Source organism: Monodon monoceros, unplaced genomic scaffold, assembly GCF_005190385.1.
Source record: "Monodon monoceros isolate NGI ecotype Baffin Bay Population unplaced genomic scaffold, NGI_Narwhal_1 Super_Scaffold_5, whole genome shotgun sequence".
NCBI classification, from domain to species: Eukaryota; Metazoa; Chordata; class Mammalia; order Artiodactyla; family Monodontidae; genus Monodon; species Monodon monoceros.
Genome location: NW_021703782.1, coordinates 9312311 through 9338380, shown reverse-complemented (window position 1 = coordinate 9338380; position 26070 = coordinate 9312311). Strand labels below are relative to the sequence as shown.

General features: G+C 48.9%; 1 protein-coding gene across 3 annotated transcripts in view; it reads right to left on the bottom strand.

Annotated features, from left to right (window-relative positions):
• Window positions 1-1773: 1773 nt before the first annotated feature.
• The window catches only part of KIF13B (kinesin family member 13B), a 185607-nt gene continuing 161310 nt past the window's right edge, over window positions 1774-26070 (bottom strand). For all 3 annotated transcript variants that reach the window (XM_029201887.1, XM_029201888.1, XM_029201889.1), the window contains 3 exons: window positions 10230-10292; window positions 5731-6613; window positions 1774-2092 (listed from right to left, as the gene is read on the bottom strand). In XM_029201887.1, coding sequence (XP_029057720.1) covers window positions 1806-2092; window positions 5731-6613; window positions 10230-10292 — 1233 coding nt within the window. In that variant the 3' untranslated portion in view covers window positions 1774-1805. The remainder of the gene's footprint in view (window positions 2093-5730; window positions 6614-10229; window positions 10293-26070) is intronic.

The following is a 26070-nucleotide window of genomic DNA, read 5'->3' as shown; positions in this document are numbered from 1 at the left end:
GGGGACGGAACCGGGGACGTTTGAAAAGCAGGCCCCGGGAGGAGGCGTAGGGGAGGCTGGGAGAAGGGGAAGGGCTCCTGAGGCCTCTCCAGACAACAGGGCTCCTCCCGGCCCGTGAGCTCCGGCCAAAAACCTGCTCAGGGCAGTGACTGGGCTGTCACCTCTTCCACTTCAACTCAACCGACAACGAAAAGAGCCCGACCCTTCACATCCCCCGACCGACCGTCCCAAGCCCGTCTGTGAGGTTGCGACGCCTGTCACAGGGCAGATGGGCCCCAGCAAGTACTTGGCTCCGTAAATGAGGGTCACAAACACCCAAGCCACCTTCCATTTCTATGGCGTCTTCTCTCCAGTGCGCCTGGTGCGGACTTTCTGTCCCACCAGGCAGGTCACCTGAGGCTCTGGGAGCGAGAGCCGCCCTCCCAGGGAGCAGGTGGTGCTAGCATCCACGGAGGAGAACCTCGCACTGAAAACAGGCCTGAAGGAGAGCTTCCGTGCTGGCAAGGAGCTTACGCAGAAGAGCTGGCACAGAGTTGGGAGCGCTTAATCAGGGACACGCCCGGCAGGTGTTCCTCGGAATGCCAGCTGAGGACAGGAAGGAGTACAAGTGGTGGCCCGCCACAGACCTGGGGCACCAGGTCACTGGGCCACCACCCTGGTAATACCAAAGGCACCGGTGGAGAAAGGGCTCTGGACCAGGGCTGTCCCAGCGGGGCCAGGCGATGCTCTGGGATGATTCACACCATCCCCAGCGCCATCCGGGCCAGCCTCGCCCGTGGCTCTGCGAGGCTCCCTGGGATAAACCCCGCCGGCAGCGGGGTGGGCAGCTCTCCCTCCGCCTGCCGGGCTGCAGCCCCAGGCTGGGCGGGAGTCAAGGCACAAAACCGCCACGGAGCTAAGCTGGTCTAAGGACCCTCCCAGAACCAAAACCGCACCAAGGCCACGATGCCTCTGACCGACTTTGTCACTGGCCGCAGAAGCACAACAAAACTCTCCAGGTTTTCACTGTCAGCTTAGAGTAAGGCCACTGTGCATCTGCGACAAAGGACGCGAGGAGGCGTGGCGTCCTCCGGGAACCCCCGCCAGGGGCAGGAGGCTGGCAGCTCCCAAGTGGCCACAGAGGCGGGCCGCGCAAGGCAGGCCCTGGGCACTCACATCGGGAGAATGATTGTGGCTCGCGAACAATTTCAGAGTTTGAAAAAATAAATATAATAAATATATGCCAAGAACTCTGTTAAGGGAATAAATGGCAAAGAGAAAAAACTTTCTGGGTATAAAGACCCTAGAAGACCCACAAAGAAACCTCTAAGAAACCCCGTGGAAAGGAAGAGGGAAAGGCGGGAGGGGGCAGGCCCAGGGCCCCAGGCACCTGAGGTGGGGAGAGGTGCTGGGGGCTACGGGGGTGCGGGGCGCCGCCTCCACGGGAGGGAAAGGCACGAGTAACGGTTATGCTTTAAATTAAGAGGTTAACGGCGTCACCAGCACAGAAAAAAGAGGAACAGCGGCCGCAGTCGCGGCGGCCCCAGGCCCAGGAAGACGGCAGAACCCTGCTCTCCACAATCCGGGGCCACGCTGGGCTCCTAGAACCTTCCACCCGCGGCCCAGCTGTGACGCCGCCTCACTCTCTGGGGAGAGGGAGAAACAGGGAGAGGTCACCAGCCCCGCGACGTGCAGAAAGCATTCCCGGCCTGTCCCCACGGAGAGGGGCTAGAGGGCCCGCCAGGGGCTGTCCCCGCAAAGGCTCGGAGGAGCCCCGCGCCCTCTGTCCGTCGCCCAGGAAGGACGGGAGGCGGCCACCCCGCCGCTCAGCTGGCCCAGGACTTGCGGTTCTCCGGGTTCCCGGGGGCGCGCTCGGCCCGCCCCGCCGCGCCCTCGGCCTTGGCCAGCGCCGCCGTCAGCGAGGCCAGGTTGGTGGCAGAGCCAGAGAGCGCGCCGCTCCTACGGGTCTCCGGGGCGCCTTGCGGCCGGAGCCCCGCGCTGCGCCGCCGCCCCGCGCACGCCGCCCTGCGCACGCGGCCCGGCCTCACCAGCAGCCCGTAGCCGGGGTTGCACTTGAAGTACTGCTTCCCGCCGATGGAGCCATCGTTCTTACCTGCGGGAAGGAAGAAAGGAAGGAAGACGTGGAGGTGGCTCCCCGACCCATGGGACCCCTGTGTTCCCAGGCCCGCGCAGCCGGTCCCCGTTGAAGGAGCGGGGCCGGGGCAGTGGCTCCCGAGCAGCAGAGGTGGTCACTGCGGACAGATCCCGGTGGCCTCCGGCACGGCCAGGGCCTGTCATTTCTGACGCCCACGTGCCACCAAGGCAGAGCCCGCCCACTCGCCCCGCCCTCGGCACCAACCGCTGTCAGTCTGGACAGTCAAGATGCAAACCTAGAATGGATGTCGTGAGTGGAACGATTATTTTTTCCCTAAATCTATTAGATGGAAACTGGCAAATTACCAAACTGTAGCTAGTGAGATGTCACGCCTGGTGTGTCAAGATGCGGAGAAGATGCCTCCTTGGTAAAAGCAAACAAAAAATGCTTTAAGGTGAAGGTCAGCACTGGGGGGGGGTTGGGAGGAGCTGATCCCTCAGTGTCCGCAGCCCATGGTGATGGGTTGCTGGGGAACGTGATCTCTGCAGCAAAGCACTCATGAACTGTCCACGCTCACGGCCTGCACCCCACAGCCTGCCTCCTCTCTTTCTCCCTCTCAAACAGGCCCACCCTCCACCAGCTCCTCTCAAGGTCAGCAGGAGTCACTCGGTCCGCCTCTCGATGTATCTCACAGGTGACCTCTCGCTCTCCCTTCCTGCCTCCCCCTCGAAGGCGGGGGCCTGTGTGTGGCCCTGCCCTGTCCCTTGGCGGCTCGCCCACCCAGCCTGCCCTCCGAGAACCCTGCTGCCTCTTGGCTGCGTGTCCAGCCCGAGGTGGCCCTCTGACTGCTCTTCTCTACCGGGCATCCACCCCGCAGGCCCAGTGCCCCTTCTGCCAGAACTCTGGTTCCTCGGGAGCACGTGCTCTCCCTGCTCTCCTCATAGCACTCACTACTATCACATTTTGTTTGTTTACTTGGCAATTCTCTTCCCTCTAAAACTAAGTCCAGGGAAACCAGAACTTTGTTTTGTTCACCAAGGTGTCCTCAAAATCCAGGACAGGGACTGGAACGCGGTAGGTGCTTAGTATTTATTTGCTGGATGAATTCGTCTGTTCGCTAATCCCCCTTTAATTCTTGAGCTCAATTACAGATAGAGATGTCTTTCCCAATTCCCCTTTGCATTTCAGCAGAAATGGAATTTAAAAAATATTCCAGCCTGTGCTGCACTAGTCTTCTACCTCTTCCATTTTATGACATTCTTGGCCAAAATTATTTTTAAAAACAGTGATTTCACAGCTGAGCCTAGGGGCTGAGAGACAGTCACTGTGGCCTGGGGTTCACTGAGGCCCCTCCCGCAACCCTCACTCTGCTGGACCAAAGGACAGCTCCTCACTGGCGACACCCAGCAGGCCACACAAGCTCTGCTAAAACTCGTCTCCACAGCCTCCAAGCCTCAGCTCAGGGAGCAGCTGCCCCACCCTGGGAGACGCTGGTGGGAGGGAGAAAGGCAATCAGGCTGGCCGAGCTCAGCGTGCTAGACACAGAGTGAACTCCCGCCATATCTCCTCAAGAGAAATGAGTGTGTCCACGCAAAAACTTAACACACGAGTGTCCCCCGCAGCCTTACTCACAACGGCCAAAAAGCGAAGCAACCCGACCGTCCATCAACTGACAAGTGGATGAACAACGAACGTGTGGGGCATCCCTACAGTGGGACAGTATCGGCCACAAAAAGGAATGAAGTGCTGACACAGATCACAACTGGCTAAGCCCGGGAAACTCGGAAAGTGGAATAGTCACAAGAGGCCGGGTATTTATGGCTCCACTTACGTGAAAGTCCAGATTAGGACCTTTTATGTCAACTTAGGCAAAAAAGTAGATTAATGGTTACCTGGGGCTTGGGGGGGTGGGTAATGTCTTGCTAACTGACATGCAGCTTCTTTTTGGGGTAATAAACCCATTCTAAAATTAGGGTGTACAACTCTGGAAATATACTAAGAACCACTGAATTGTACACTTTAAACAGGTGGATTTTTTGGTATGTAAACTGCATCACAATAAAGCTGTTTAAATCAAAAAGAATCTGCAGGCCATTTGCTACAACATGGATGAACCTAGAGGGAATTATGCTAAGTGAAGTAAGTCAGAGAAAGACAAATAATGTATGTTATCACTTACATGTGGAATCTAAAAAACAAAGCAAATGAATGAATGTAACAAAACAGAAGCAGACTCACAAATATAGAGAACAAACTAATGGTTACCAGTCGGAGAGAGGGAAAGCAAGAGGAGCAAGACAGAGGTAGGGGGTTAAGAGGTGCAGACCACTATGTATAAAATAAATAGGCTACAAGGACATATTATACGGTACAGGGAATACAGCCAGTGTTTTATAATAACTTTAAATGGAGTGCAATCTCTATAAATTTTGAATCACTGTGCCATACACTGGAAGCTAATACTGTAAATCAGCTATACCTCAATTTAAGAAAAAAAATTGGGGGGCTTCCCTGGTGGCGCAGTGGTTGAGAGTCCGCCCGCTGATGCAGGGGACACAGGTTTGTGCCCCGGTCCGGGAGGATCCCACATGCCACGGAGTGGCTGGGCCTGTGAGCCATGGCCGCTGAGCCTGTGCTCCGCAGCGGGAGAGGCCACAACAGTGAGAGGCCCGCGTACCGCAAAAAAATAAAAAAAAAAAGAAAAATTGGGGACTTCCCTGGTGGTGCAGTGGTTAAGAATCCGCCTGCCAATGCAGGGGACACGGGTTCCAGTCCTGGTCCGGGAAGATCCCACATGCCGTGAAGCAACTAAGCCCGTGCGCCACAACTACTGAGCCTGAGCTCTAGAGCCCGCAAGCCACAACTACTGAGCCCCACGCACTGTAACTACTGAAGCTCACGTGCCTAGAGCCCGTGCTCCGCAACAAGAGAAGCCACCGCAATCAGAAGCCTGCACACCACAACGAAGAGTAGCCCCCACTCGCCACAACTAGAGAAAGGCCGCGCGCGGCAACAAAGACCGGACACGTTCAAAAATAAATAAATAAAAATAAATGAATGAATGAATGGCACGACAAAGTACATGTTTCCTTAAGTCCTGCCCTCAGTTTTTCTGAAATGATGATCTCTTGGCTTGGAGATAGGCCATTCTATAAGGAGACTTAAGAGACTGGTGAGCCCACGAAGCTCTTCGATCACCTCGCCTTCTGTCCTCCCCCTGGGGGCCCAGGAGCCTTGGGGTGTCTTAGCAACACCTGAGGCATCTGAAGCTCCACATGGGCATTGGTTTTTGTAACCTGAGCAAGCACAGCAGACAGAGCTGCTGTGACAACTGAAATGCAGACGCTTCTGTGCCTAAAAAAGAAAAATCAGGATTTAAATTCACCAAATTAAGAGTAGCTTTCAATTAAGGTCTTTGGTTTCTGAGAAATTTCTGCAGGTTAAAAAAAAGAGAATCTGACTCTGAAAACGCTTAGGAAACTCTTCTCTAGACAAAATTCTTCAATTTGGAAAGTGGCGACCCAGGGGCTCAGAGACGTGAACGATGTGCCCAAGGGCACACAGCAGGCGCTGGGCAGTGAGGGGCAGGGCCGACCACGGGGGGCACGGTGAGTCGCCCCGGGACCTGGAACCTGTCCCAAAGCAGCAGCACTAACCTGAAGGTAAGTCTAGCTCCACTCCGACCCACGTGCCCTCCTGGAAGTCAGTGGGCCCCACGTATCTCACGATGCCCGTCTTGGTGGTGCCCACGGTCACATATTCTCCCTCTCTGAGCCACTCTGGGACCTCACTGGCTTCTTCAGAATCCGAGGAGACTTCCAGCTTTCCCGGGGCCTCTGCCCCGGCGCTGCCGTCACCCGGGCCCCCTGAGGCCAGCGGATCCTCCTCGCTCCCCGAGGGGCCGCCGGGGTCCCCGCCAAGCATGCGTGTGAATGACTTCAGCTCCGAGGTCCGCACCTTCTGGATCCTGAAGGGAGGGGCCGGAGCGGGCGGCTGGCACCGAGGGTCAGCAGGCGCCGGCGGCCTGGAGACGTCGGGCCCTGGGCCAGCGGCCAGCTTCGACTGGGGCTGGGGGCTCTCCGCCTTCTGGGGGGCGGCGGCAGGGTCACTCCTGCCCCTCCGGTCAGGCGCGGGGGGACCTGCCGCCTCGTCCCGCTTCACCGCTGCAGCCCCGACAGGGGCCGCGGCCGCGCCGTCTCCCTGCGCCATTCGCTCTGCCGGGCCGGGAGGGGCGCGGGACGTGACGGGCGCGGCCGGGGGCTCGGGTTCGGGGGTGGCCGGGCCGGGGCCAGGAGAGGGCAATGCCACGGTATCCAGGCCGGGGCCACAGGCATCCGACAGGGTGGCAGTGGAGACACTGTGCGAGAAGTAGCCGCTGGACGCCTCGCTCAGGGGGCTGGGCGGCCCATCCGCGCCCTCGGGGGCCGGGGAGGTGGGCGCGGGTCTCGGGGGCCCATCGTAGGTCTTGGGCGAGGGGGCGGCCGGCAAGGCCACGGGCACGTCGGAGGCCACGCGCAGCCCCGCGCTCTCTCGCTGAGCCTGGAGCAGGGAGGGGAGAATTCACAGTTAGGCGTCCGCTCCCCAAAGCCTGGAGACCAATGCTGTTGTCAGCGGGGACATGACAGCTCCAACGGTGGGACAAGCGCAGCCGTGCAGCAGGGCGGACCCGGTTCCCACCTCAGCTCCCCTGTTCTGCCGTGCGACCTCCATGAACCAGATACGCAGGCCGACTAGGCTCCACGCTGGCGCTGCCCCTGCTGCGACTGAGGGCTAAGCAAGACGGCCACGGGTGCCCCTCATCGCCTCTCCTTTCCGTAAACTGCAGATCTTAACAGCTGCCTGTGATGGCATCATTTCTAGTAAGAGTTCCATATTTGGTCCTAGTCTTGTTTTCGGGCACAGAACTCCCAAAACCCTTGGGGTTTCCTAAGTGGCAATAACAATAAGGGCTTCTTGATACTCATAACGAGGCCCTTTCAACCACATCTGAGTTTGTTAAGGGGATGACTTTTGGAAAGCCCCCAAGGAAGGGGGCTGGTTGCCAGGGGGATCAACCATGTGACTAGAGGATTCGAACTTTCCATCCCACCCCTGACCTCTGGGCAGCGACTGAAGGCTGAACCGATCACCAATGGCCAATGATTGAATCAACCATGCCTACACAATGAGGCCTCCGTAAAAACCCAAAAGGACAGGGTTTGGAGAGCTTCTGGGTTGGTGAACGCGTGGCAATCTGGGGACAGCGCTGTGCCCAGGGAGCGTGGAAGCTCCCCACCCTTCCCCTACGCATCTCTCCCAGCTGGCTGTTCCTGTGTTACATCCTTTTATAATAAATGGATAATCTAGTAAATAAAATGTTTCTCTGAGTTCTGTGAGTCACTCTAGCAAATTCATTCAACCTGAGGAAGGGGTCATGGGACCCTCTGATCTGGAGCACACTGGACTTGGCATCTGAAGTGGGGACAGTATTGTGGGGCTGAGCCCTCAACCTGTGGCATCTGACACTGTCTCCAAGTAGATGGGGTCAGAAGCCGAGTTAACTGTAGGACACACAGCTGGTGTCCGAGAATCGCTTGGTGGTGGGAACAACGCGTACGGGGCGGCCACCTCGGCAATGCAGTACAAGGTAGGCAGACCAGGCCCTCACACAGAGCGTAGCACACAGCAGGCGCACACCTCCCAGCGCCTCCCACTTCCCTGCACTCAGGCTCAGAACTCTTGCCCCCGTGTGAACGGATCCCCCTGCCCAATACCAGCTCCACGGGGAGACTGGCAGCATCGCCGGAGGCCAGAAGAGCACTTTCCTCCTGCAAAACTGAAATGATGGTCTCACTGGAGGATCTGGAAGTGCCAGGGCACAGCTCTACCAGCTCGGGCAGGAAGCAACAACCCTGGGGCCTGCGGGCGGGGAGGCAGGGGGAAGAGGAGGAACAGAGGCTGCCTGCAGGCTGTGCCCTTCCTCTGAGAGGCCGTCTTTCAAGCTGCTGCTCAAGGCTGGTCCCATGTCACAGATGGTCCCTCTGGTCCCGGGAGACTCAGGCCGAGGAGCAGCCAGCCCGGCGAGCAGGGCCTGAGCGAGGCCAGAGCCACGCTGGCCTCTCCGCCTCACGTCACCTGGTCCGAGGGAGCCTGCAGAGACGCGCAGAGCCCCATCTCCTGGGGAAGACGACAGTCGCGGCTGCGCCGAGCTCTGCGGTTTCTGGCGCGCTCTAAGGTGTCTTGCCTTGATAACTTAAGCCATTGGGAGAAGGTGGCGGATTATCTTTCTATTCCCAGTGCACAATGACAGGGAACAGGAGGCAGAGTGGGGAGTGGGTTGGGGGGCGAGAGGGGTGCTGCTCAGAAAAAGAAATGTGTTTTCAATATTTACAGAAAGATTATTTATATTACGAGAATGGCCATTTTCCATTTGAAATACAGGATTTATTTGAACTGGGAAACAGCTGAGATCTATAAGTCTCTTACAGTTACTTGGCTTAACTCAGCAATTTGATAAATCGTGCGTTTTCACGTGAATTGTCATTTATATTCCTGTCTCCAGAGGCCCTCCTTCCCCCACAAGGCACACTCTCAGGGTACAAAATTAACAGCACCTCTTGAGATTAACAACCCATTTTTGTGATGGATCTCTGGGCTGCAAAATTTACTAAATCCAATAGATCAATAACTGTCACCAGCATAAATACTCTAAAAGATTAGGCAATCCTTCAATCATTTTTCTTTTGCAACTTGTACATATTTTATTTACTCTTTTCTATTTTAGTTTTAATATCACTGACTGGGCAGGGAAGAATACGCAAACAAAATTACAACAGTCTAGAATCTGAACAATAACTATGGCCCTTAAATAGCCTGTGTTCCCCACTCTCCCAGGGTCCAACCCACCATTGCCGGATCTGCTGTCTGCTAAGGGCAGCTGGGCCCGTCCGGAGGGGGACAGTCCTGCAACAGTGCCCTAGAGCTCCTTGCTGTTCCCCCATCAGCGCTACTGGATCCTCTGATGTGGGCCAGAAAGTACTCGCTTTACAACACGGCCCAGACAGGCTAAAGGATTCACCCAAAGGCTCCAGTAAGTGAAAAGCCAGGGATCAGAGGTCACATCCACAGCGACAAGAAAAAGGTGATGGGAGGCGGCAAAAGGCGAGCCCAGATAACCCCCGTTCTTTCCTGCTGACCGAGCGCAGCTCAGATCCTTCCGCTTCGGCGCTGTGGCAGCCGCTCCCACTCAACTGGAGCTGCTATGTGAATGAGAACCTCCCTGCGTCTTTGGGTTACACTTTGCCACTGACATTCCTAAGGCTGCCAGAAAGCCCAGACGCGAGTGAGCCAGCAGGATGCTGAGCGAGCCAGCGGGATGTGCAGCAAAGCTGCGCAGAGCACGCAAGGCAGCGCCCTTACGTAAGGGACTCCGTCTCATTCTGCCCCACCGGCCTTGGGACCCCAGTCCTGCCTCCGAGAAATAATAAACCCAACTCATAGGGGGCTGGGGGGGGGCGGTGGGTGTCACAGCTCTATCTTCAGTTAAATTCGTGAACACCAAGGATGTCCTGCATTGCAAAGGGCTGTTCAGAAAGTAGTAAATTCTTGAACGTCTAAACTTTCTTTCGAATTATTTGGCCTCTTTTCCTATTGTTTTAATAAATAAAATTTTCCTATGACGATACCGCATTTCCTAAGAGGATGAACACACAGTGGGAGAAAAGAGATTTGCTATTCATAAGATCAGAAGTGCTGTTCATCTGTGGGAGATCATAAGAGACTATTTTCTCCCCAGCTTAGCATCAGTCTTTTCACGCTGATATCATGAATCAGAATGAAATGTAAAACTGAGAATTTAGTCAACACTTGGAATAAGGAGATTGTTCTGTTTATAGAAATCGCCTCTACCTAGCAGTGGGCTATTAAAGCCACAGACTACATTAGCAGTCAAGCACCTAAAAGTCTAGCAATCATATAATTAACAAGTTGAAAACAGAAAAGTGTAACAAGCAAAATGTAGAGGGAGAAGACGGTGACCTACATTATAGTTCATTATCAAAACGGGAATGCTAAAATAAAAAACCACGGGTGTGGACTCAACAATTATAGCATCGGGGCCACCCACGGTATGTGGGGCAGCCACCAGCAAAGGCGCCACCAGGCCTGACTAACTCACCTCCACCATCCTGGGCGTCCCGGCATCTGGGAGGGCTGACTGCACCATGATTCGAGGCACGGGCTGAGGAAACAAGGGAACAGGTGGACACAGGGATCAGGGGAAGCAGAACAGAATAACCAGAGAAGATTTCAACTGAACAGACAGGAGGGCTGTCAGGATGACCCACACAAAGCGAACTTTTACAACTTTCAGGAATTCTAACAAGTCACTGCCTAGCAGGCCTGCCCGGGGCTGGGGTCGGGACGCTGCAGAGGAAACATGAGAAGCCGGGAACTCAGCCAGCTGCTCGTGCCCAGCTGGCAACACCAGACACGTGCTGAAGACGGTAAGGTGTATGGTGTGCTCTCTCCACTCTCGCACGGCACACGTTAGCCAAGGGCTGCGTCTCTACATACAAGCGTTACAGGACTTCACTGGCCCGGGAAACTCCTGGTCGAGAGGATCACAGGCAGTGCCGTCACAGGAAGCAAGGAGGACAGAAGCCAGTGTGGCTGGAGCACGAGGCACAGCAGGACAGGGATGTGGACAGAGGCTCTGGGGTCTGAACTAAAGCTCCTGGGCAATGGTAAGGACCCCTGCGACGCCTGGGCAGAGAGGGCAGGACATGAAGACCGACCTGCTGGCGGAAGGCAGGCTGGCTGGAGAAACAGTGCAAGAGTGAGGCAGGCCAATCACAGGCTCCAGCAACAGAGCAGGGGTGAGTGACGAGAGCCTGAGTTAATGGGCACAAGTGACATCACAAGAACGGAGTAGGCTGCTTATGGACACGTGGTTCAAGGAACATTTACAAAAAGAGAGAGTAAAAAAAAAAAAAAAAAAAAGACAAAAACTAGGGGGCTTCCCTGGCGGCACAGTGGTTAAGAACCTGCCTGCCAAGGCAGGGGTCATGGGTTCGAGCCCCGGGAAGATCCCACATGCTGCGGAGGAACTAAGCCCGCGTGCCACAACTACTGAGCCCACGTGCCACAGCTACTGAGCCTCTGCTCTGGAGCCCGTGCCTGAAAACAAGAGAAGCCACCGCAATGAGAAGCCCGTGCACCACAACAAAGAGTAGCCCCTGCTCGCCACAACTAGAGAAAGCCTGCACGCAGCAACGAAGACCCAACGCAGTCAAAAATAAAGAAAAACAAAAACAAGCCCCAGGATGAGGAAAACAGACCTCAAAGGAGGAGCTGGTAGCTGCTGAGTTCACCGCAGCAGGTGGGGAAGGGCACAGAGCAGACGCGGTCATCTCGAAGAGCCCGGGGTCCACCACATCCGCCTTTATTCTCTCAACCAACGTCTGGCCCCTTCCCAGGCCTGCCTGCTCCGACACACAAGTCTGGACCTCGCCTCTAAGAGGGCTCCGTCCTGGCAAAATGAACACCTACCCGCAGTCCTGTCTCACAGAAGGAGTCAAAATTGGGTCTCGGAGTTTGTTACCATGGAGTTACGCGTGTCTCTTCTCTTGCTGGCTCACTGATCTACTATCTAATCTAAGTTGCCCGGAGATCCCTCCAGGTCCCTTCCTCTGGCCCTGAGCACTCCAGGCCCTCCCAGGTCCCTGGTGTATCTGGGGGCCCAGGGGCCTCTGCTGTCACGACTCCCCAGACAGTCTGCAGGCACGAAGGCTGACGGCCAAAGTCTTGCTTCCTACTTGGCAGCCCAGACTCTTAATTGAAGGGAGAAGAGCCCACCTGCAACAAGATGGCCCACTGAGGGTAGGTGTCGATCTGCTGTGTTCACACACCAAACAATCGCGTTTCAGCAAAGGTACCGCTACAACCAGTTATGCCCTGGGACTGCCTTTGGGAGAAAAGTGCTAGAAGGGATTAATTTTGTAGAGGTGAGGGACCAGCAACAGGATTTGGGCAAAAGCACAGAGGAGAGGCGATTAAATAGGAGATGGTAGGAGATCCAGCTAAACAGATGGGAGGACCTAGGGATAAAGGAAAGGAAGACGTACTCTACCCTGCAAACACTGGGGAATTCCTCGGGGTTGAAGGCCAGGGAGAGCGAGGATCAGACGTGTGTTTAAGAGAGCCGGTGTGAGCAGGCAACAGCACAGAATGAGGGAGGACGCCCGCTGGCGGCAACGCCACGGACCCCCCGCCCCCCGCCGGGCTCACATCACTCCCTCCCACCCTCCGGCACCTGCCCCGTGCTCCCCGCTCCCTTTCAGGGGTTCTCCACTTCAAGCACGTACCCTTCACCCTGTCTTACAGTCCTTCAGTGCACGGCCTACTCCCTTTATTTGTATTTTCCCCATAGTGTCTGAAGTCCCCCACGAATGGAAAGGTGTTCAGAGCATAATTCTCAGTAAGGAAAGAAAAAAGTTTGTTAAGCTGGAACTCCAAAATACTTACATTCTTCTTAGATCTTATTTAAAGATTTAAAGATCTTATTTAAAACCGACAAGATTGGTGTGAAACATTCTCCCTTAAGGCATAAAAAGGTAAAAATCCCACCAAGAATGGAACTATAGCCACCCAGGATGAAAGATTTTCTAAGATTCTTGTCCTCCTGAACGGAGCATGGAAACATAATTGACACTTTTCTTTATGATTCAGAGTGATTTAAAAAATCCAGTAACTGTTTGGAAAAGGATCTGCTGAAATGAATTAAAGGGCCAGCTTGACTGGGACGCGATGCTGGAATCCAGTGGACCCACGGGGCTTCCTGGTGGGGCAGGGCCCCTGGCCGAGACTCTGTGGCTCCAGGCTACTAAGCTGAAGACTTCGAGTCTACCCCTGACCATCACTCACTCTCAACAACCACTTCTCCATCAGGCAACAGATCTGCTCCACAGAGATGCCTGCCCCACCCCCAGCATTCAGATGACGTGAGAACCAGACACTGGATGATTAGACACACCTGAAAAGGCTGAAAGCCGTGTCAACAATAAGATCACATCAGGTCTGAGTGCGTCCTGAGTGCAACTTCACGGTACTTTGACCACACCCACTTCGCTTCACACACTGGTAACTTCGGGGTGTCCCCTCCAAGGGGTGCTAGGTAGCAGTGGTTGCCAAATACCAACTCTGGACAAGAGGCGACCACAGGTGGATACTTCTCCAGCAAGGGACATGCTAAAGAGGGCAGGGGCACAGACATGCAGGACTGGCCGCGTACTGCTTTCTATGGAAGCTAGGTGCTGAGTACCTAGGGATTCACTGGAATATTCCCTCTACTTCTGTATATTTCAAATTTTCCCATAATACTGCCCTACAGGATGAACTTAACCGGGGCTCTGCTTCAATGTATAAACTTAGCTCAACAAGGACTCAGGTCTCAGGCGTACAAGGCATTGCAATAGCGCCGTGGGAACACAAAGACCTGAAGAATACGGGCTCACTCGCAACAAGGCAGCAATCCAGTTTGGGGGAAGGACGGTATGCGAATAACAAAAACGTCAAGGAAAATGACAGCTATCAGAATGACAGTTTCAAAGCAGAGGAGATTCTGAGGAGGAAGGGGTCATCCTGGGACCAGGCCTAGAACACCTCCATGAGGGTGATTTCACTTGTGAGACAGGGCTTGAAGGCGGAATGGCTTTTCCCACAGCTGAGGGACACCTCGAACGTGAAGAGCGGCGTGACAAAGGCAGGCTACCCTTTGCGTCTGGCAGTGTTCCCTCCTCACTTCCCTGCCCAGGAAAAGCTACTCAACCTTCCAGGAGGTCTTAGGAGAGAGAGGATGATCTAGACTGACCAGTGCTGGGCAGAGGCAATGGAGGTCAGGGTGTGCAGAGGAGGCCTTGTATGTGAATTTATGGTGGATTTTCACAGGCAATGAAGAACTATCAAAGGTACTGAATGAAGCGGCCATAAGAATTAGGCTAACAGGAGATTACCCCTAAAGAGGGCAGACAGAAAACTTGGAGAGGTCAGTTAAGCAGCGGCTTCAATGGCTCAGCGGAGAGCCAATAACATAAGAGCCTGCACTTGGATGGTAAGAGGAAAAGGAAAGAGAAATGAAAATTTAGAGATATGAAGGAGACTCCTGAACACCTGGAAACCGGGGGGAGAGCGAAAGACGGTGCCCAGGAAGAAGGGACGACAGGGCGAGGGTGACGGTGGCCTCAGCAGAAAGAGTGTGCACACGCACCTGTGCGTGTGCACGATCATGGGGGGGAGGAGTGCAAGGGAGGGGGTACCAGCCTTCTGTATTTGGCCATAGCCTTCGGTGAATTTAGCAACCTTAGTAAGGGTACGAAAGTACCTACAAAGTGCACTGAAATCTTCAGAGTGTCATCTGTCCTTCACACGTAACAGCTCACACTTCCAAATGGTGCTGCTTGCACTTTAATGCTCTTTTACATATCCCCCGTGCGGGCGGTTGTCTCCGATCTCAAGAGCTCAAAACACTGCGGATCATAAGTTCATTAATCCTTATGACACATCTGGTAACTATTAATAAAAATGACTGCAAAGTATTTTGCAGCTATAAATATTAAGAAGTCCCACGAGGCTCACGAATATAAGTATAATTATCTACATTTCACACTACAGAAACCAAGGCTCAGAGGCATTTACCTAACGGTTAAATGCATACAGACTGCCCAGGGGGGTCAGTGACAGGGATGGAAAGGGACTGTGGCCTGGAGGCCAGCTGAACCTGCCATCGTGCTGTCCCGAGGGTGGCTCAAAACTAGCAGATGGGCAGGTGACAGGCAGAGGGTTGCTCCGAAGCATTTCGGGGAAAAGGTGATGGTCACTTCTCATACCATACCTTGTCATTTACTAAACTCTGGTTTTCACATGCCACCTGAATGAAAACAGAGCAGACTGGCTCAGAATTTCATAACTAGGCATAAAAGCTAATTTGGAGACCTCCTTGCCCCAGAATAAAGCCTTAAGTCCTTGGCATGACTTGAAAGAGCCTCACCTCTCACGAGGCTGCACTTCCCTTGCTCAGCATGCTAACCCACTCTGCGCTGAACACGCCGTCCTAGCGCTGTCCCTTCCCCTAGGGTATCACATTCCACCTGGTGAAGACCTAGTCATCTTTAAGTCTCAGCTCAAGCAACACCTACTCTTCCTCAAACTGCGGGTAAAATGCCGCCTTCACTGTGTCACCCCCGACACACACATTCAGCACCTACGACATCATCCTATTTACCTGTCAATGTGTCTCGACGGGAGCCCCTCTCGACTGCAAGCTCTCTGCAGGGTAGGGGTTACGTCTCATTCATCTCATCCATAAACAGGAACTTAATGTTTGTTGAATGAATAAACAGTTAAATAAGTGAATGAATGAATTACTTAAGTGACATGAAGGCTGAATTGTACAGTTAGATAGGATTTGGAAAAATCCTATCAAAATCCTATCAAATTCCAAAATTTGGGCATAGGGGTAGGTAGAGGGCAGAAGAGATATCAGCTGAAGCAAAAAACACCACTTTGTTCAAAAAAAATTAAAATTTTCTGATGTAGTTTTTTGTTTGAAAATGAACCTTTCCTAAAAATCACCCCTTACCCTGAATTTGATAAACTCTTACATGTCATTTTCTAATGGTTCCTAAGTGAATATGATCCTCTAAGTCTTTTTTTTTTTTTTTTACAACTCTAACCAATCACTTTAATCCAAGCATAGGAAAATACAACAAGAGATGTAAGATTTATTTTTGCCATAAATACTCAATAGCTAACCTTTGATATTCGTGCTGCTAAAGTGAGGAAAATATGAGGAACACCACTGAGCCGGGGCAGTGCACATAAACAAGATACTTCCTCATCTCTGAATATGTTCTGGTAAAGTAATAAACATTAGATAAAATCAGACACGTACAATTACTAAAGATCAAGAATCAGCAACAGCCTAACCAATATAAACAACTGTTTAAAGGTTATGTTAATCAGAGGCAGGGTGGTGAGGCTGGCAGTGTCAGGGAGAGCTGGCAGTGCCCCCCACGCGGGCGCGGGGACAGGCGCTCCAGCCACCGCGGAGGGGGTGCCCTCGGACCCAACCCGGCACCAGCCTGGTCTCGCGAGCAGCCTTAGGAGCTGCACTCTGGCTTTCCAGAGGGATCCAGGTGAGACTGTGCTGGCCACGATGACGCCAGCACTTTTATCCACCTGGCAGTTACAGTTCTTAGTTTAAATGAGTAACTTGGCATTCTAATTGATCCCTCAGTCCTTTGTGTAGACCTGATCTGATCACCTCTGGGTGATCACATCTGGAAGGTGGTGATCCAGACCACAGGAATTCTCTAAGCAATGCCACCCAGGGAGGATGGCGGGTGGCCACCAGCTGGTCCTCACCAGAGACACTGTTACCCTACCTGGCACATGCTCCTTCCAGTCAGTGACATTAAAGTGTCACTGTGTCAAGCGTAGGATGGTGAGTTCACTTTTCTGACCAATATTCCAATCCCTCATGAGGTATGTACATACATTTGAATAGATTCTTCCAGTTTTATTCTATTCCAATCCATCTTCCAAACTGCAGTCAGAGGGGCTTTCTGAGACACAAATTTGACCACGTCACTCTCCTGCTTTGTCAATGATCCCTCATTCCCAGAGATAATTTTTTTAGAAAGAAATGAACAAAAAAAACCAAAGATGGATAGATCCTACCCAGTGTATTTCCACGGCATGACTAGCTCCTCCTTCAAATACTTTATAGAGTCATTCATTCTACAAATATAATCGCTTGCTATTTTTAATCAAACCCAGTGAAATCTCTTCAGATCACAGTTGTGCATTGTTTTGTTTCTTGAATATGTCTCAGTTCTGCTACTCCCTAGGCTCTGACCTTAGTTAACCCACCTGAGTCTCATCTTCCTCTCTGTCCAACTCAGTGTCTAATATCACCCTTTAACTCTGCGTGTCCAACATGGCAGCCACCAGCCACATGGCTTCTAAGCACTTGAAATGTGGCTGGTGTGACTGAGGAAGTGGATTTATTTTACTTAATTTTAACTAATAATATGTAAACTTAAAAATTAAAGCACCTTTAAGTATGTTTGGAATGGCTTGGGCATGCGGATCTATTTTTTCAACTTCATGAACTCTAAATGCAGATCAAGATTTCCGAGGAAAATTTAGTATCTAAATTGAGATGTGCTAGAAATGTAAAATACACACCTGATTTCAAGGACTGTACAGAAAAAAAGATGGGACTGTCTCAGTAAGTTTTTTTATACTGATTACAGGTTGAAATGACGATATTATGAATATACTGGGTTATGTAAATTATTTTATTAAAATTAGTTGGATCTGTTTCTTTTTACTTTTTACTTTTTTTTTATTGGAGTATAATTGCTTTACAGTGTCGTGTTAGTTTCTGCCGTACAACAAAGTGAATCAGCTATACGTATACATACATCCCCTCCCTCGTGGACCTCCCTCCCACCCTCCCCCAGCCCACCCCTCTAGGTGGTCACAGAGCACCGAGCTGAGCTCCCTGTGCTCTACAGCAGGTTCCCACTAGCTAGCTATTTTACGCATGGTAGTGTATGTATGTCAATCCTAAATTACTTTATCACAATTAATTTGGCCTGTTTCTTTTTACTTTAAATGTGGCTACTAGAGAATTCTAAATGACACACGTGGCTCACATTTATTTTCATCAGACAGCAGTGGTGCTGAGCTGATGCATATAAAATCCCTGGCACACCAAGCACTCAGTACATTTTTAAAGTACCAAGGTCATCTAGTCATTGGGATTTCGGGTGTTGTCTTCCAAGGTACTTCTAGGTAGACTTACTATATGCACATTTTTAAACAATCAACAATTCCACCTGATGTAAGTAAAACATGGGCCAGGTGCCTACTATATTCTAAAGGTTGTGCCAGGAGATAGGGATACAATGTGTGCAACACCAGACATAGACAGGGCCCTCCTTACTCCTCAGAAAATGGGCACTCAAGGTCCACCATCTGATATTCCTATTTAATTCAATTACATGAAACAACTAAACGGCCCGCTTCTTCTATCAAGAAGTCAATTGTTTTATCCATTGATAAAAGTGAATAAGCCCATCCAAACAGACTTTTTATTTCACTCTATCATATATGTGTTAGTTCAACTTACTTGAGGCCCTAGATACAGAAAATTTTAAATACTAATATTTCTGAAGTTGTCAGGAAAGAGACTGTTCCTTATTTTTTAGGGTTTAGCTAGTTTACTTTTTAAACTTCTGCATGATAATTATTAAAATTTATTTAAGTATTTATGTGAAAAAGATTTCTATTTTTTAAAAAGAGGATGTAATATTCACTCCATCCACTTAGTTTCTCAAGCATCCATGAAGGATGAAGGATGTTTACCTGAAACATAGAATGGCTATCAATCTAAAAACTTAAAAACAGGGTCTAAATCTAGACCGTCCCCACCTCGGTGTGCCCTGTAAGCTAAGAATGGTTTTTACATTTTGAAGTTGTCGAAATAAATGAATACCTTGTGACATGTAAAAATTATATGAAATTCAAATTTCAGGGTTATAAATAAAGTTTTATTGGAACAAAACCAGACCCAACGTTTGGACCAGAACTACAGCTAGTTCTGACAGACACTGTTTGGCCTGCAAAACCTAAAATGATACTATCTGGCTCTTTACCAAAAAAGGTTCCAACCTCAGGTCTCCAGAATCATACAGAAGTATACAAGGCCCATTTGTGAAAAACAACTGGCAGACTGAGGTCTCTTCCATCAACTCCTATCCTGCCCTCAGAAACTATCTTCTTTTCATTATTTTTCAGATCAACTACTAACCCCGATTCTGAAGACAACCTGTCAACTTAGTGTCTCTAAGTATGTCAATATCCATACATTTCTGGGGCAAAGATAGATGGTAAGATGTTATGATTTTGGAAAAGAAAACAGAGATAAGAGTCTCATTTCGTAAAGTAGTAAGAATGCCTAGGGCTTCCCTCGTGGCCCAATGGTTAAGAATCCGCCTGCCAATGCAGGGGACACGGGTTCGAGCCCTGGTCCAGGAAGATCCCACATGCCGCAGAGCAACTAAGCCCGGGCGCCACAACTACTGAGCCTGCGCTCTACAGCCCACGTGCCACAACTACCGAAGCCGCGCACCACAACTACCGAAGCCTGTGCACCTAGAGCCCGTGCTCCGCAACAAGAGAAGCCAGTGCAGTGAGAAGCTCGAGCACTGCAACAAAGAGCAGCCCCTACTCACCACAACTAGAGAAAGCCCGCGCACAGCCCAAAATAAAAATAAATAAATTTAAAAAAAGAAGAAGAATGACTAAGAATACATCCCCAAACCAATTGAACAGAAATCACTTGCCTTGAATTCTTGGGTTTTTTTGACCACGCTGCGTGGCATGTGGGATCTTGGTTCCTCGACCAAGGATCAAACCCGTGCTCCCTGCATTGGGAGCGTGGAGTCTGAATCACTGGACCACCAGGGAAGTCCTACTTCGAATTTTTTGAAAAAGTCTGTACTCTGGAAGGGCTGTGCAAACTTCCCTTTGTTAACTCAAGAAAGAGCAATATAGCATACCATATCCAAATATAAACTACAGGGGGAAATAACCTTTAAAAATAACCTGAATAGTTAAGGAAAACTCAAGGCTAGAAAACAAAGTATAGATACCTTTTCTTATTTTAGTTAGTTAAGATGATGAACCCTTAAGACACCAGGATAGGCATTTATATGGCTTGCTTCATCAGAGGAGCCCAAGTATGAAGAGCCTAAAACAGCATCTTCATGCACAAGGGAAGAACCAGTAGCTGTGTTTGTTTCTCCCCATTTTATACATGGAGGAATTGCTGACATGAAACCCGGAAGAACTAGCCAAGCATCTTTTCAACTAGGCCAGAGATGCGCAGGGCGCTGCTTTCTCTACTCAAGGCCCTGTCCATCTTCCACACTGGAAGCTGTGTTGAAACTGGAGACAAACATCCCTGAAGTCGACAAGGCAGCCATAAGCCAAGCGCAGGACACTGAAGAGGGGCAGACGGTAAAACAAAGATAGGCCGGAAATGCGGCTGTGTTTTTGATGGTGGAAATTGAATGTGAGCGTTAACTCTTTGATTCCCCAAATGAACCAAAGACGCCATTTGGAGCACCAAAGTTTGAAGTACAGAAACAGCTTCATCTGAACACAATCTTCTAGATATATGAAAAAAGCTATTATGCCACATTAATTCAATCTAACTAATTGGAGAGCAGGAAGTGCTTTCAATTATTGTATGTGCTGTCTGAGAAACACACTTGAATATGAGTACAGATTTCATTAATTGCAGTTCATTATTTTCCAGATTAGTTACTAAACTTGCATCAGAAGGTCAAAGACAGCAATTTTGTCAGCTGCCACCTCTTTCAGTGCTGTATCTTTTGCATTTCTGGAACTCAGACAGAAATTGATTACAAACAAAAACAAATCTCCATAAAAATGACAAACATAAGTCTTTACGAATATGTTCAAGCTAAATGATTTTGTAAAATATAAGAACCTTTGTTTTTAATGACTTTCTTAAAATCTTTATTTTCTTTCTTTAAATTTTTGTATTCCTCAGAATAAACTGTTAACTTCTATCTTACAAGAAAAGATCCATGAGTCTTTTCAGATGCTGAAATCTGCCCCCCCAAATAATAGAATCTTGATCTGAGAACCTGCTGATTCCAAAGAACAAGTTAATAAACATTAATCTTTTCATTAGATTTTCACTGTGGTTGTGTGTTTGTATCTTTGCATGAGGGAGGGAATTGAACATTCTTGTTTGAAAATGTCAAGGACACTCTGATTAAAAGTACTTTTTTGATAATAATCATTCCTTCATTACACAACTTCTGCCTCTCTTCCACCTCATCTAGCAAAGAAAAGAGGGAAGAATGACTGGTAGAAACAGGATCTATTCCATTCCCCGGTTCTTAATGGGAATACTTTTATATTTTCAAAATCTTACTTTTACAAAACAGAAGTGACAGAAAGCCCTGGGTTTTTTTAGAGAGTACCCTGCTATCTACAAGTCACTGTACTCGTTTACGGTTGTTACCATTCTCTTCGTTAACTTCATTTCTGTTGTTCTGTGCCTTTCGTACTGCTGCTTGCCTGGAACCATCCTTACACAATTCTTCCCTGCCTTTGGTGTTGATATCCCCTGAATGATTATACAGTCAGCTCTCTTAGTCATTGTTTGGTCAAGCTATAAATAACTTCTTTAATCCTTCCTCATAAATCATTTCTGATGTTATTCTCTGAAATAATTCCAGTTGGTCAATGAATGTCTAGTAGTAACATACCCAGAACTAAGTGCAATGATCTAAGTGTTGTCGATGCCGGAGAGAACCCAGGTGTGGTGTTTAGGTGGGCTGCTGTGAGTGTCTTTGTTACTCTGACTCTTCCAGAGGAGTTTAAGTCTCCAAATTAACTTGGGACAGAAACAGAAAAAGGAAGAAGTTTTGAGATCTTTCATCACAGTCAGGTAGGAAATGGAGAGGGCAATGGCTTTGAAAATGATGAAAAGAGAAAGTTGGGTGGGGACAGAAATGAGAGTGTGCCTGTCTTATTCTATAGTCTGCTGGGTTACCACGTACTGTCTCTGCTGATCCATTTGGGGGTTTCTGTTTAGTTTGTTGTGCCGTCTCACATTAGAAATCTTAAACAAGGGGCTTCCCTGGTGGCACAGTGGTTAAGAATCCACCTGCCAATGCAGGGGATACGGGTTCGAGCCCTGGTCCGGGAGGATCCCACATGCCGCGGAGCAACAAAGCCCGTGCGCTACAACTACTGAGCCTGTGCTCTAGAGCCCGCAAGCCACAACTACTGAGGCCCATGCACCTAGACCCCGTGCTCGGCAACAAGAGAGGCCACTGCAGGGAGAAGCCCGCGCACCGCAACTAGGAGTAGCCCCTGCTCACGGCAACTAGAGAAAGCCCGCATGCAGCAACAAAGACCCAACGCAGCCAAAAATAAATAAATAACTTTCAAAAAAAAAAAAGAAATCTTAAGCAGGGTTACTATTTTTTGTCTCTAAGCTTTATGCAATGTTAATACCAATATTTATCCCTTCCGGTACTGTAGAACTGATCCAGATTCCTTTTAGGCATGTGCGCTGATTTCTATTTTTCTGGGTTCTATCTTTGATGTCATTCTAAAACCTATATAAGTTTTTTAGTCTGGTATTGATTATTTAATGACTATTTATACGGGCCATTGAAATTAGTGTACTAAAAAGGCAGTAGTAGCCAATTTAAACCAGAATCAAGACAGAGAGCAAGCTTCGGGGTATTCGTGTATTTCTTTACGCTACACTAGACACCTCACACAGAGCTATGGCTAAGCCAGGCAGTGGGCAGGGTGGTCTAGGAACGTTCATCAGCGTGAATTTTGTCCTAGGCTTTCTGGACTGGTGATACAGAGGAAGGCATGGTGTCCCTCTATTTCTGTAATGCATCTAACAAAGCCTCCCATAATCTCTTTGCTAGGGAGAGGGGGAAACGTGGGTTGGAGATGGCAGTTACTGAACATGCAGAGCTGAAGGGTGTCGCTCTGTCGCTCTGTAACTTGGGGAGCGATCTCTAGTCACATATGACAGAGTTCTCTCTCACACCCTAATGTTCCATATTTTGTTTGTGACTCAAATGCAGACTATGCCCTTCAAAGTTTGCAGACGGTAGTTAGGACAGAAGTAGTTTTTAAATAATTATTCAAAAAATATCTTGCTATCCTAGGAATGCTGAAACAAAATCAAGATGAAAAAATTTCTAAATGAATCTAAAGATCCTTATTTAAGTATTTTTATACTTCAACTAAACAACATAATAATAAAAAGAGAAGTGCATTGACAAGAGTGTAAGCAAATAAACAAGCAAACGAAAAAGGGGAACGTTAACTGACCAGAGCACAATGAACTAAAAATACTTGCCTTTAAAAAAAGTGCCATCATATGCCACTTTGGTAGAAGTACATTATTCAAAAGAGGACAGTGACAGTTGCACTATTTTCAAGCATAGGGGTTATAGTATCACTTCTGGGCTTCCCACTTTAAGCAAAACCCTGGCAAGACAACGGAAGAATGATGAGGCATTTATTATAAGAGATATAGTTGACTAGTCTTCAGCTATTAGGTCTGGAGAAAGCCTAAAGGAGCCCAGAACCTTTAACTCCTGGGCAATAGCAGAAAAAAGCAGAGGCGAAGACTGGGTAGAAATAAACCAACCTTCTTCCTGGAGGACTCGGAGGTTCCACAAGGAGGGAAAAAAGTAAGAACCTCAACTTTCAGGTATCAAATCTGATTTCCAAGTGAATAGGATGCCATTAGAGTGAAGATTACTATAAAAAAATTGGGAAACACTATAAAAATCTAGCCAATATAGCATTGCTCTTGTTGCTGTTATTTTGAAATTCCATTGACGCTCAAGTGCCCTAATTCCAAGGATGGAACATCGTTTAGGTGACGGCAACTTAAAGCATATTTAAAGTGGTCCTAGTAAGGGAAACCTCTATATTGATACTGTCATTTTAAATTATAATTTACTTCTCTTAAAGCTTTAGCAGAGATAGTAAACATGAGAACACAAGCATCTTTGATCAAATAAGTCCAAAATGATAAGCTCAAGCTTTCCCCACCTTTAAGAATAGTTCTTTAGTGGAACCTGCATTAATCTAGGAAAGAAACTTTATAAATATGTCTCGATATCTCAAATCCCCACTCAGATGTGATTCTCTCACCTCCACAGTCCTTTACACCACTGGATGACACCTGGTACAGTCAAACTATCTAACATTACAAGCTGTACAAATGTCAATGGTCAACCAACATATATTTTCCATTGACTATGCCCCTGCCCTGAAGAATTACATTCTAGAGTGGAGATAACCGATAAGCATATAAACATAACAGTGACTCCCAATGAAAAGATTAAATATGGGAGTACACTGTAATATGTATGGTAGATGCTGTTGTTTTAGTTTGGTTGGTTCAGGCCACTCTAAACTCAAACGTACTTGCTTAGAGTGGTCTTTCTTGACCATGCTATTAGCAGACCAGTCTACTAGAGACCTAGTAGCCATGCAAAGACTTTGGGAGAGAGCAGTCCAAGTAGAAGGAAAAGCAAGTGCAAAAACTCTTGAGACCAAAAGGAGCTTCATGGTTCGTGCGACAAACAATAACAACAAAAAGGCCAATATGGCTTAGCATGGTGAACAAAGCGTAAAATGAAGGGAACAGGGACTTCCCTGGTGGTGCAGTGGTTAAGAATCCACCTGCCAATGCAGGGGACACGGGTTCGAGCCCTGGTCCGGGAAGATCCCACATGTCGCGGAGCAACTAAGCCCATTTGCCACAACTACTGAGCCTGTGCTCTAGAGCCCGTGAACCACAACTACTGAAGCCCACGTGCCACAACTACTGAAGCCTGTGCACCTAGAGCCCGTGCTCCACAACAAGAGAAGCCACCGCAATGAGAAGCCCGCACACCGCAACTAGAGAAAGCCTGCGCGCAGCAACTAGAGAAAGCCTGCGCGCAGCAACGAAGACCCAACACAGCCAAAAATAAATAAATAAGTAAATAAATAAAAAATAATAAAGGGAATAAAAGATTAAAAGTCAAGAGGCTAGATCACATAGGCCACTGTAAACCACAGTAAGGAATAGATTTTATTCAAAGAGAAGCAGTGGAAGGTTTCAAGCCATGAACTAATGTAAGGCCTTGGGAGCTCACCCTGGCTTCTCTGTGAATGACAAGACTGTGTGAGGCAAAAAGCGTCAGTTAGACCAATTGATAGGCTGCTGCATAGTCAAGGCAAAAGACGATGGCATGGATGAGTGATGAGAAATGGAGACGGCGAGAAGTCACCAGACTGAAAGTGGTACCCACAAAATTTTACTGATGGACTATTTATGAGGTGAAGCAACTAGGTGGACATTTGTGCTATACACGCTGAGATGGGCATGTATTTTGTAAGTATTTTCTGTGCTGGGAGTAGACAGACTTGGGAGCTGAAACCAGGAGTAATGCTTTGAACTTGTAAAATGTGAATGTCTAATGGATTTGTAAGTGGAAAAGCTGAACAGGCGGTTAGCTCCACGAGGCCAGAGCTCAGGGGCAAAGCCTGGGCTGGAGATAGAAATGTGAGCATCGTCAATGCATAAAGAGTTAAAAGCCACAGAGCTGGATGAGATTACCTGGGAGGGAGCTCTGGAACACCTGAATATCAGAGGCCTGTTGGAATAAAGGGTCCCAGAAAAGGCAACTGAGAAAGACTGAGCAGCCAACAGAAGGGAAGCCAGGCAAACTCAGCGCTAAGCGCTAAAGCCCAGAGACACAAATGTTTCCTGCACGATTGTCAAGTCAGATGAGGACTGAGAAGTGCAGGCAAGATGGAGCTCTGGTGACCTTGAGAAATGGTCCTTCAAGGGAGTGAGGATTTCACCAACCAAATGGAACAGTTTAGCTCCACCATTGAGCATCTTTGTTAAGGCCACTTTTGTATTGACATTCTCATTTATTTATGAACTATGCAGCATTTGGGGCCACTTTTTGAAACACCTTTGCTCATATATGCTCAAAAAAAGTAAACTGAATGAACAAATATTCTTAAGATATCTTCAAAATATTTCAAGATTACCTCTCTTAAACTGGACATTACAAATTGCGATTATCCACCAATCACTAGATTTCTTTCTAAACCACTGCTGTTCCTCTCATATCCAAAGGAACCAATCACTCACTGGCAAAACAGTAAAAGTAACTTCTTATGGTAGCAGGTGATTTGACTTGCTACATCAAAAGCTTAAAGTAGCTGATAATTATAACAATGGTAGTCTGATTCAATGACTTCTAATACCGTTCCAATTTCCTTTAACTTACGTAACTCTGTCTTCACCAAACAGCAACTGAAAAACAGTGGATATCAAACTTTAATGTGAATAAGAATCACCT